The 12,367-nt window shown below is 34.1% G+C and overlaps 1 protein-coding gene across 2 annotated transcripts in view; it reads left to right on the top strand.

The window, feature by feature from the left end:
- The window catches only part of CEP85L (centrosomal protein 85L), a 161,491-nt gene that overhangs the window by 23,741 nt on the left and 125,383 nt on the right, over positions 1–12,367 (top strand). For both annotated transcript variants that reach the window (XM_045798549.2, XM_087865421.1), the window contains exon 2: positions 551–712. In XM_045798549.2, coding sequence (XP_045654505.2) covers positions 551–712 — 162 coding nt within the window. The remainder of the gene's footprint in view (positions 1–550; positions 713–12,367) is intronic.

Below are 12,367 nucleotides of genomic sequence, written 5' to 3'. Positions count from 1 at the left end.
AAAAGATGCTATGGTGTTAATCTTTTATCAAAAGATAACTAACTAAATAAAAGAAATTAAATGCAAAATAATTTTAAATGTTAGGTGATTAGGATACAGTAGGAAAAATTTTCCATTAGTATATTCCACTTAAATTGTCATGCAGTATGATTCAGTTAGGCTTTCCTTGGTCCCCGATTCTCAACTGATGCTTCTGTGTGGTGTCACAGATGTATGTGTATCAGATATTCCAGAGCAGAGTGCTGACATTTCTGGACAGATAGATAGATTTGACATTTTAAATAAGACAGCAGTACTCATTTTAAAGTTCAAAACCTATAAGCAGAAATCAGAGTCCTTTGGCAGAGGAAGCTGTAAAATTAGCATTGAATTTTTAGGTGTATAATATGTAAGTTTATTGATGAATCTTGGATATCATTGATCTATTTTAATTATTTGGGGGAGAAAATAACTTTTTTATGTGTATTTTTTTCTAAGGTCAAAAAAAGGTCTATTCTGTCTACTCCTAGAAATCATAAATGTGCTAATTTTTGCATATTTTCCTTTGTAGGCCCAGATTATTCTTCATCAGCATGGTTACCTGGTAATGAATCACTGTGGCAGGCCACAACCGTTACATCTAACCATCGAAATAATCATATCAGGAGACATAGTATAACTTCTGACAGTGGTGACACCGGCATTGGAACTTCGTGTTCTGACAGTGTGGAAGGTGAGCTGAAATTCTTGGTGTTTAGACATGAGCCCTCAGAGAATGATTGTGATTGAGAACATTCAAGGGATATGTTCTATTGTTCCAAAATAAATTATAAAGTAGTGTTTGACTGTTTAATAATGTTCAGTGTTAACATTATATCAAAAGAAATTGTCTCTGTGATCATATTAGTTTTCCCTCATTTACTTTTTAACTATTTTGATACAATTATGGATTCATAGGCAATTTTAAGAAATAGTACACTGATTCTGTGCACCCTTTATTCAGTACCTCCCACCCCCATCCATGGTAATAGCTCACAAAACTGCAGTGCACTATCACAGCCAGGGTATTGATACTGATCCAGTCAAAATATAGAATGTTTCTATCACCACAGTATACACTTCATGTTGCTCACCTTTCCCCTACCCCCTTAACTTTTGGAAACCACTAAATAAGTCTCCATTTTTATAATTTCGTCATTTTAAGAATGTTGTATAAATGGAATCATATAGTATGTAACCCTTTAATATTGGCTTTTTTTCTTTGACAATTCAGGTTGTTGCATATATCAGTAGTTCTTTTCTTTTATTGCTAGTAGTATTTGGCAGTGGTGGTATTAGGTAGACCACATTAAGCATTTTCCCACTGAGAGACATCTGGGTTGTTTCAGTTTTGAATATTGGAAATAAAGCTGCTATAACAATCCATGTACAGGTTTTGGTATGAGCATATGTCTTCATTTTGCTGTGGTAAATGTCCAGGAACACAGTTGCTGGTTTTATGGCAATTGTACGTTTAGTTTTTAAAGAAATTGTCACATTGTTTTTCAGAATGATTATTTCATTTCAATCAGCAGTGGAAATGGATCATTGTGAGTGATCCAGTTTTTTCCTCATTCTTGTTAGCATTGGTGGTTTTTTAATTCTAGCCTTTCTGGTGGGAATGTAGTAATACCTCATTGTGTTTTTAATTTTCAGTTCCGTAAAGATTAATAATTTTGACCATTTCTTCACACGTTTATTTTCCACCTGTCTGTTCTCTTCAGTGAAATGTTTCTTCATGTCTTTTGCCTCTGTTTTAATCATATTACTTCCTTTTTTTTTTTTTACTGTTGAGCTTTGAGAGTTCTTTCTATATTTTAGATACTAATCATTTGTTTTCTATGTGATTTGCAAGTGTAGCCTTTCATTCTGTAGCTTGTCATTTCATCCTCTAACAGTGTCTTTTGCAGAACAAAAGTTTCAAAATTTGATGAAGTTTAGTTATAATTTTTGTGTATAGTTTTTCCTTATATGGATTGTGCTTTTGGGGTCAAGTCTAAGAACTCTGCATAGTCCCAGATCTTGAATATTTTTGTTTTTTTTTCCTTAAAGTTTTATCATTTTTTGAGTTAATTTATTACAAAGCAAGTGTGTTTGGGTGTCCCCAAGATCACTCTTCAGCTCATTGACAGAAAAGCTGTTATACTAATGGTTATGGTTTGTTACAGCTAAAGGATACAGAGTTAAATCAGCAATAGAAAAAGAAGCAAAGGGCAGGGTCCAGTAGATGCTGGGCCCAACCATTTGTTCTCTCCCAGTGGAGTTGTGTGGACGGTGTTTAATTCTCCCAGCAGTGATTTGTGACAGCACATACATAGTTTTGCTAACCAGGCAAAGTCACCCAAGCTTTAGTGACTAGGATTTTTATTGTGGGCTGGTTATGTTGGCATGGTTGACTCCTTGTGTGGATGACCTTAGTCTCTAACTCTTGAGAAGTTGAGCTGATAACACATGTTTCAATGCTCCCACCATAAATCCCATTATTAGCATAGACTATATGAAGTGACCCAAGGTCCCCAGGTAAACAAAGACAGTCATATTAGGATATTCCAAGGGTTTAGAGGTTACCTCTTAGGAGCCAAAGATAAGGGCCAGACCTTTCTTGTAATGTGCAGGATGTTGAAAACCCCGACATGTTGACTTAATCCTTTTTGCACAGTGTGAGACTAAGATTGGAGTTCGTTTCTTTGCCTAGTGTTGAAAATGGGTAAAATAATTATTCCCATTTTATTCTTCTTTTTCCACACTGTTTTAGCTATTCTCATTCCTTTGCTTTTCTATATAAGTTTTAATAATTTTGCTTATATCTACAAAAAAAAATCTTGCTGGGAATTTTATAGGAATTGTGTTATCCATATATATCAGCTTGGGGAGAATCGACATGTTTACTCTTGCGTTTTCTAGTCCATTAACATGGTATAGTTCTCCATTTATTTCAATTTTAATTTTGTTCACCATTATTGTACCTTTTTTGTTAGATTTATACCTATTTCGTTCTTTCTTTTTTTTGGGAGTGATTGTAAATGGTATTGTAGTTCCAGTTTTGGTGTCAATATGTTGTTGTTATATAGAAATACAATCGATTTTTGTATGTTTATCTTGTGACATTGTTGAACTCTTTAGTTCTAAGAGCTTTTTTGGTAGATGTCTTGGGATTTTCTCTATAGACAATCATGTCATCAGTAAATAGGGACGTTTTTCCTTTCTAATCTGTATGCCTTTTATTTCCTTTTCTTCACTTATCATCGAGGTGGCCAGACCAAGCAGAACAGTGTTGAAGATGAGTAGTAGGAGTGGACATCCTTGTCTTTTTCTTGATCTTACAGATAAAGTGCTTAGTTTTCCACTTGTAAAGTAGCTGTATGACAACTGTTAGCTGTAGGTTTTTTATAGATGTCATTTATCAATTTGAGGAAGTTTCCCTCTAGTCCTACTTTGCTGAGAGGTTTTTTGTTTTTTTGTTTTTAATAATGAATGGGTATTGGATTTTGCAAATGCTTTTTCTGTATCACTTGATAAATGATATTCTTCATTAGCTTGTTGATATGGTGGCAGATTCCATAGCTTGATTTTTCAGATATTGAGTCAGCTTTCCATCCCTGGAACTCTACTTGGTCATAATGTAGAATTATTTTTATATATTGCTAAATTCTGTTAATATTTTGTTGAGGAATTTTTCTGTGTATCCATAAGGAATATTGTTCTATAGTTTTCTTTTTTGTCCTGTTTTGATGTCAGGATAATACTAGCTTTATGAAATGAGTTGGGAAGTATTCTCTTCTGTTTTCTGGAAGAGACTGTATAGAGTGATATTGATTCTTTAGATGTTTGGTAGAACTCTTTAGTGAAACCATCTAGGCCTAGAGATTTCTTTTTTCATGGTTTTAAAGTCATGAATTTAGTTTCCTTCATAATTAATGGTTATTCAAATTATGTCTCTTAAATTGGATGAATTGTGGTAGTTCCCCCACCACCCCAGAAGTGGCCCAATTTATCTAAGTTGTCAAATTCACATGTGAAGAGTTGTTCATCATAGCATTTCCTTATGATCTCTTGATGTCTGTAGCCTCTGTAGTGAAATCCCCTGTTCCATTTCTGGTATTGGTAATTTGTGTCATCTTTCCTTTTTTATTTTTTAGTCTTAGTAGCAGTTCGTCAATTTTATTGACCCTTTCAAAGGATCACTTCTTCATTAATTTTATCTTTTTTCTGTTTTCAATTTCAGTGATTTCTGCTCTTTATTATTTCCTTCTTTTTGCTTTGGGTTTATTTTGCTCTTTTTCTAAGTTCTTAAGGTAGACAATTAGTGATTTGAAATTTTTCCCTCTTTTAAGATGAATGCATTTGGTGCTATAAATTTTTCTGAGCATAGTCTTGACTGTGTCCCACAAATTTTGATATTTTGTGTTTTCATTTAGTTTTTTGTGTTCTCTTAATTTGCATTGAGACTTCCTCTTTGACCTCAGAGTTATTTAGTGATATGTTGTTTAGTTTCAAAGGGTAGGCGTTTTTCTGCTATCTTTCTGTTACTGATTTCAAGTTTGATTCTATTGTGGTCAGAAACACTGTGATTTCAATTCTAAATTTTTTGAGGTTTCTTTTAGGTCTCAGTGTATGGTTTATATGGTATATGTTTTGTGGGTACTTGAAAAGAATGTATTTTGCTGCTGTTGGGTTGATTAGATCCTGTTGGTTGATGGTGTTTTTGATTTTTTTATATCTTTGATGATTTTCTATCTAGTTCAGTCAGTTGGTAAGAGCAGTTTTTTTAAAGTCTCAACTATAATTGTGGATTTGTGTATTTCTTTTTTTGGTTCTTTAAATTTTTTTTTACATATATTGTAGTTCTGGTGCTTGGGGCATATGCATTTAGGATTGATATGTATTCCTGTGGATTGGCCCTTTTATATATATAAAATCCTTCTCTGTCTCTGGTTATTTTCTTGTGCTAAAGTCTACTTTATCTGCTATTTATACAGTACTCTGGCTTTCCTTTGATTAATGTTTAAATGGTTAATGTTTTCTGTTCTTTTTACTTTCAACTTGTCTATATCATTATATGTGAAGTAAGTTGCTTGTAACAGCATGTGGTTAGTTGGAATTGTCTGCTAGTCTCTGTCTTTTGGTTGGTGTATTTAGACCATTGATCTTGAATGTAATTATTGATTTATTGATACTTGAATTTTCTGTCCTTTTGTTTCTGTTTTCATTTTCCTCCTTTCCAGGGTTACTGGAGTATTTTTAGAATTCTACTTGGATTCATCTATAGTATTTTTAAGTGTATCTCTGTATAGCTCTTCTAGTGGTTGCTGTAGGTATATATGTACATATGTAATATGAATAACTTATTTTAACAGTTTGAATGGAGTATAGAATCCTTTACCATCCCCTATTTATAAAATTGTTTCAGATACTGTCTCTACATGTGTTTATAACTATATCAGATAGTGTTATAATTTTTACTCCAACTATCAGACTTAATTTAGGAAACTCAAGAGGAGACTCAACCTATATTTGCTTTCTGTGTTCTTTCTTCCTTCATGTTTCAGGTTTCCTTTTATTATTTTCTTTTGGTATAGCCATTTTTTTAAAGGGTACATCTGCTTGTGACAAATTATCTGTTTCTTTTCAACTGAGAATATATTGATTTCCCCTTGTTTCCTGAAGGATAATTTTGTTGGGTATTCATTTCTAGTTTGACAGGTTTTTTTTCCCCCCTAGTACTTGAAAGTGTTGTGCCATTTCTTTCTGGCCTCCATGGTTTTTTATGACAAATCTCTTGTCATTTTCCTCTGGCTATTCTGGAGATTTTTTTTCTTTGTCTTCAGTTTTTAGAAATTAAGTATCACAAGTCTTTGGGTGGATTTTTTTGGAGTTTTCCTATTTGGGATTCATACAGCCTCTTGAAACGGTGAGCATCCTGCCAAATCTGTGAAGTTTCCAACCATTATTTTAGTTGAGTACTTGAGCCTTTCATTCTTTCCAGGACTGTGATGGCACAGGTCATAAATATTTGTTACTGTCCTACAGGCTTCTGATGCTCTCTTCCTTTTCCCTGCTCCCTCTCCTCTTATCTATTGCTTGTTGTTTAGACTGGGTAATTTTTCTTGTTTTGTCTTCCAGGTCACTGATTTTTTTTTTTTTTTTGGTCTGCTCCATTCTAATGTTGAGCCCTTTCACTGAACTGTTTATTTCTTTTATTGTAGTTTTCAGTTCTAAAATGTTTATTTTGCTTTTTCTTTATGTCTTCTATTTCTTTGCTGATGCTTTGTTTTGTCCTTTGTTTCAGGCGTGCCTGTATTGTTCATCAATCAAAGCAATTTTATGATGATACCTGTAAAATCGTTGGGAGAGAATTCTAACAATTCTGTTACCTTGTTGGCATCTAATGATTTTGAATTGAAATCTGGAGTATTTTGTACAGTTATGAGATTCTACATTTAAGTTATTTACTACACAGCAAATTTGTTATATTTATATTTACATGTTTTGTAAATATAAGCTATTTACATATAAGTAAATGTAATATAAAATTATTATAAGCACATAGTAAACATATTATTATTATATATTTAAACCTTTTCTATTAGCCGGCTTTGTAAGATACTGCTCTGGCATGTGAAATGTGGAGATGGTACTACCTCCTTATTGCCAGATGGAGTTAGAAGTCTAGGTTCCTCACTTGGCCTCTGTTGATACCTGAGGAGTTTGGAGGGGAGTGACTTGTTACTGATGGGTAAGGGTAGAAGTCCAGGTTTTTCATATCATCACTACTGACACCATTGTGTGGGTGGTCTTATTATTGCTGGGGGATGATGAATGTCTAGACTCTCTGTTGGGCCTCTGTGATATAACCTAAAAGTGTATCTGTGCATTGGGAGTATCCATAGTGCCAGACAGGGATGAAAGTCGTGTTTCCCTACTTGGCCTTCTTTGAAACTACCCTCGTGGGGCTCTTTGAAGTACTTTGTTATATCTTGGTGAGGTTGGAAGTATAGGCTCCCCACTTGGCTTTTGTTGGTGTGGGTAGAGGTAGAGCTGCAGTTTTTTTATGGTATTTGATTGGAAAGGAGTGGTTACTATCTGAAAAATTTCTTTTTAGCTTCCTCTTTCCTGGTCCACTGGCTAGGGAGAACAGGCTTTTGCTGAGACTTTTTTGGGCCATGACCTTCGGTTCTTTTGGATGGCTGGTTTTTTTTCAGCTCCGAAATGGAGAGACAAAAAGAAAACTCAAGGAATTCACCACAGTCTTGTTCCTTGGATTCTGAGGTTCTTAGCTGGTCTGCCACCTTTTCTCTGACTTTCAGTTATATATTTGTTTTTTATATAATGTCTAGGGCTTTTAGTTGTATTTAATGGGAAGTATAAGGAAGACTGTCTTTTCCATCTTCTCACCAATGTTTCTTATAGGTGTTAATAAAAATCTGAACTATTGCTATTTGTCATAACTTTGCTAGCAGTTGCACTGAATGTTGATTTTATTATGGTCTTGCATCTAATGTCAGTTGACTATTTAAAACACACCAAGGAAAGAAAGGAAATATATACAAGGTGGCGAAGGGGCAGAAAGGAATGTGAATTGTAAAAAATAATAATTGCAAAAGAAGTATTCTTTTGTTAAATTGAAAGATGAAAATAATTTAGGTATATAGTGCTTCTGTTTCTTTAACCTTCTTTTTTACCTTCCCTAAATAAATATTTTATATACTGTTTTCACAGCCTTATTTAGTTTGTAAATGGATACTCTTAGAACTATTGATTTTATTATAAGTTTGTTTAAGTATTATTCATATCTTTATCCCTTGATATAAAGTTGACAGGGTATATTGATAGTTGTATAGTGGAGTTTTTTACTTGATTGATCTGAAGTAGCATTTTAGTGTAGTGTCCTATGTGTACTACTATTGAAGCTTATTTCAGAGTCCTTTGGTGGGAGGCTGGTGATATTCCTGAAGTACTAAAGAAAATGTACCATTACAGATACTTTTTTCTAAACTTTCATCATACTAATGGAATATCTTCTTAAGCTATAAATGATAAGTAGGATTATTTTCTTTTGGTAATAGTCATGGTGTTAGAATTGAATGGGTCTTTAGAGAAAATATAATTAATTAGACCATGGTATAAATGAGTAAATTAATTCCCCAAAATGAAATGACTGCTTTTACTAATGTGATGGTTAAGTGTTTAGCCTGTGTTTAAACCTGTTGTCACTTAATTATGTGTGCAGCCTTGAATAATTTCTCATTTCTTTCAGCCTCAGTTTTTTCATCTGTAATTTAGAGATAACTCTTTTTTATGTATAATGAAGATGTAACAACATGACTTTTAAATTGCTTGGTGCAGTTTTTTGCATTACCATCATTGCTTTAAAAATGACTCTTGTTCTCCTTCCTTACCCCTTTTTTATGTCTCTTTCTTCAAATTTCTCTTTCTTAGGAAGTTCACCAGCTAGCTTATCTAAAACAGTGATGCTTCTACTGCCACCCTCACAGTTTTGTACCCACACCCTTGCTTTATTTTGGGTTTATTTTTTCTATCATGGAATAGGGACTGATATTTACTGGTTGCTCAGTTTTGTTTGAAACAGTGTATATAGACTTTCAGTTAGGTTTCTGTTTTAAGCCTGCTTTTTTACCTGCTATTTCTGAGGTTAGAGACTCTTTGATGTTCTCCCAGACAGGTGAACTCCCTGTGCTACATTTCCAGACTTGTATTTTATGCCATGTAGTCTTCTGTCCTGCTTCAATAATTAACTCTTTATTTTCCAGCTTCTGGAACTTTTTTGCAGTCTTTTTTATGATGGTCCTGTATTGTTCATTGCCATGACTTTCTACTGTATTATTCTTCTGTCATTTCATTAGATCTTGAAAGGGAGAGAATATAATTTTGTGCACTCGGGCAATGAACTTGAACCAGAAACTCTGTGAAATAGATACAGATGAAAAAAGAGAGAGAAGAGAAAAAGAACTGAAAAAAATGGTTATAAAACTTTTTCAACTATTCTATGTACTTCTCTTCCTTCTCCCCAATTTTTAAAAAGTAATAAGTGCACATTTAAAAAAGCATAAGGATGAAAATATTTTAAAAGCAAATTTGTATTCCAAATACTATTAAATTTGTGGTCTTTGAAAAATTCAAACTTATATAGAATTAAATAGAGCAAAAATTAAATCTCCCTTTATTTCCTCTCTTATTTTTGCTTTGTTTTCAGAGGTCACAAATGTTATTGGTGTGTTGCATATTCTCCCAGATCTGCTGTGCATTTAGTCACATACACATAGGTTTTAAAATAAAACTGGATCATCCCATATGTTTGTGATGTGCTTTCCTTTTATTTTTTTTTGACTTCTTAAAATTGGATTTCTTTTAAAAATAATTTTCATTGTAAACGAGTCACATGACCTAATCCACATCACCTCCTAGAATTGTCTTTTCTCCAAGGACATTCAAACATTGAGATAAGACTTGGACTGGGTTTGGCCTCCTGGGCACTTGAGAGTAAGATAAGCTTCCATGGGGAGAGGAGGGAAGCTGTTTTTTGATGTATTAGAAAGAACACAAAGGATGAGTAAAAGTTTTGCCTATTTACAACAGATGAGTTAAACCACAAATCAGAATAAAACAAAAGCCTAGAATTTCTATTATACATATATATAGCATTTCTCTAGTAAACATACCAACTTAAGTACTTTTTAAAAACACATACTTATTTGGAAGCTTAATACATGATATAAAGATAGCATTTCAAAGCAGTAAGATGCCTGGGTGGCTCAGTCGGTTACACATTGAACTCTTGATTTTGGCTCAGGTCATGATTTCAGGGTCTAGAAATTGAGCCCCGAGTTGGACTCCATGCTCAGGGGGAGTGTGTTTGAGATTCTGTCTCACCCTCTGCCCCTCCCCGAAACCCATGTGTACACACACTCTCTCTCAAATAAATTAATTTTTTAAAAAAGCAGTAAAGAAAGATTAGGCCTGAAAAAGTAGGAAAGAGGTATGAGATCCTGACCTCAAACCGTAAGAAAACTAAAATTTTTTTTTAAAGGATTTTATTTATTTGACAGAGAGAGAGACAGCCAGTGAGAGAGGAAACACAAGCCGGGGGAGTGGGGGAGGAAGAAGCAGGCTCCCAGCAGAGCAGGGAGCCTAATGTGGGGCTCGATCCCAGGACCCTGGGATCACATCCTGAGCCGAAGGCAGATGCTTAACGACGGAGCCACCCAGGCGCCCCAGAAAACTAAATTTGAAATGGATTAAAGAGTTAAAGATTTCTGCTGAAAATCATGAAAGTCTTAGAAGATATGAGATTAACTTTATGTTCTTAGTTTAGAAATATTCTTAAGAAAGCACAAAACACATTTGATTTAATGAAAATTCAAAAGTTTTTAATATTGATAAAAGGTAGTAAATTTACAAGAGGGTGCACGGGGGGTAAATATTTGTAATAAAACTAACCAGGAAGTAATATTCATATTATTTAAAGAGCTTTTACAAATAAGGACAATGTCCCCATATAGGTATTCATCTATAAAATTTATAATATTTCATAATTTAAAAAATTTTATAAGTAAAAGATATAAGTAAACAATTTATAGGAAAAATACAGATGGACAATAAACATCAAAAAGATGGTCAAAGTCATAGTGAAGTGAAAATTTAGATGATAAGATATTGTTTTTCACCAAAGGGGAAAATTGTCCCCTTTTCCCCCAAAAACAGACTGTGTAATATCCAAGGTCTGAGCAAAGATGGAAAAGTAGTACTGTATATTCAGCCTTGATAGAGGGCAATTGGGCAACGATAACTAACAACTACATAGCTGTTACTATGTCCTAGGCACTGACACGTTAACTCATTTAATCCTCACAACAACCCTCTGATGGAGAGAGTGAGCCACGAACAGGTGAACAAAGATAATGTGTACAAGAATAGTCACTGTAACACCGTTGAGTAAAAAATTAGGGACAACTTTAAGTATACTAATTGGGACATGGTTAAATATTTCACTGTGTATCCAGTTAAAATAATTAGGTACTCTATATGTGCCAGCCTAGAAAGAAATCCAAGCAAATATCTACCATAAGACAACAAATTGAACACTCTCCTTTAACTCCTTTTTGAAATCCCTCTAAACTTAGGGGAAAAAAAAAAACCCAGCTGTATGATGACAAGGAGAACAGGAGAAAACAACAGTGAAATTCTGGCAGCTCTGATTCAGAATAATAAGGAAGAAATTTTTCTAAGAGATCCCAGAGAGCTGAATTCTAAACAAGCAACAGATTCAGGAGCAAGCTGTCAATATGTATAACTAAAAATCCTCAAAAGAGTTCAGAAACTGGTAGTACGGGCATCGGCAGGCTTCTCCACTGTATGGTAACTATTTGGCTTCCTACTGTATTCTGTTATTTGGATGCAATCTCAGGGGGAGGATTAAAGTCCACCTCCTGAAAGAGGAAGTACCTGAATTTAATATTTAGAATTATTCTTTAAGATATATTTGTTCCTTCTCTTCCATTTATTTAGTTATTTAATTGTTTATATCAATATAGGCTCACGTATATATACATACTTCTTTTTTTAATTAAACTTCAAACCTTATTGGAATTTCCCAGTTTTTCTATTGATATCCTCCTCTGTTCCTAGTTCTTGTTCAGGATACCATATTTAGTTGTAATGTCTCCTTAATCTCATTTGGTTTGTTAAAATTTCTCATGCTTTCTTTTCTTCGTAACCTAAATAGTGTTGAGGAGGACTGGTTGGGCATTTTATAGAATGTTCCTCAAATTGGATTAGTCCGATGGTTTCTCATGATTAGATTGAGGTTATACTTTTTGGGAAGAATAGTACAGAGATGAAAGTGCCGAATAGGGGGTACATGATATTTATCTGACATCAATGGTGATGTTAACCTTGATCACTTGGTTAAAATGTATTTGCCGGGTTTCTCCACTATAAAACTATTATTTTTCCCTTTTATACTCTATTCTTTGGAAGCAAGTAGCTAAGTCCAGCTCAGACTCAAAAAGGGGGTCGGGGTAATGAGTTCTATATCCTGGAGGGGAAAATATGTATATATATTATTTGGAATTCTTTTTATAGAGAGAGAGGGAGAGAGTCGGTTGGGGAAGGGCAGAAGGAGAGAGAGACTCTTAAGCAGGCTACATGCTCAGTGTGTAGCCTGACACGGGGCTCCATCTCACCACCCTGAGATCATAACCTGAGCCTAAATCAAGAGTCAGATGCTTAACTGACTGAGCCACCCAGGTGCCCCTATTTGGAATTCTTTTATAAGAAAGACTCACTTTTTTTCTCCTTCATTTATTTATTTATTCATTTATATCAGTGT

Source organism: Ursus americanus, chromosome 11 (assembly GCF_024610735.1).
Source record: "Ursus americanus isolate L20-20 chromosome 11, mUrsAme1.1.p, whole genome shotgun sequence".
Classification (NCBI taxonomy): Eukaryota; Metazoa; Chordata; class Mammalia; order Carnivora; family Ursidae; genus Ursus; species Ursus americanus.
This window is presented reverse-complemented; position numbering and strand designations above follow the sequence as displayed.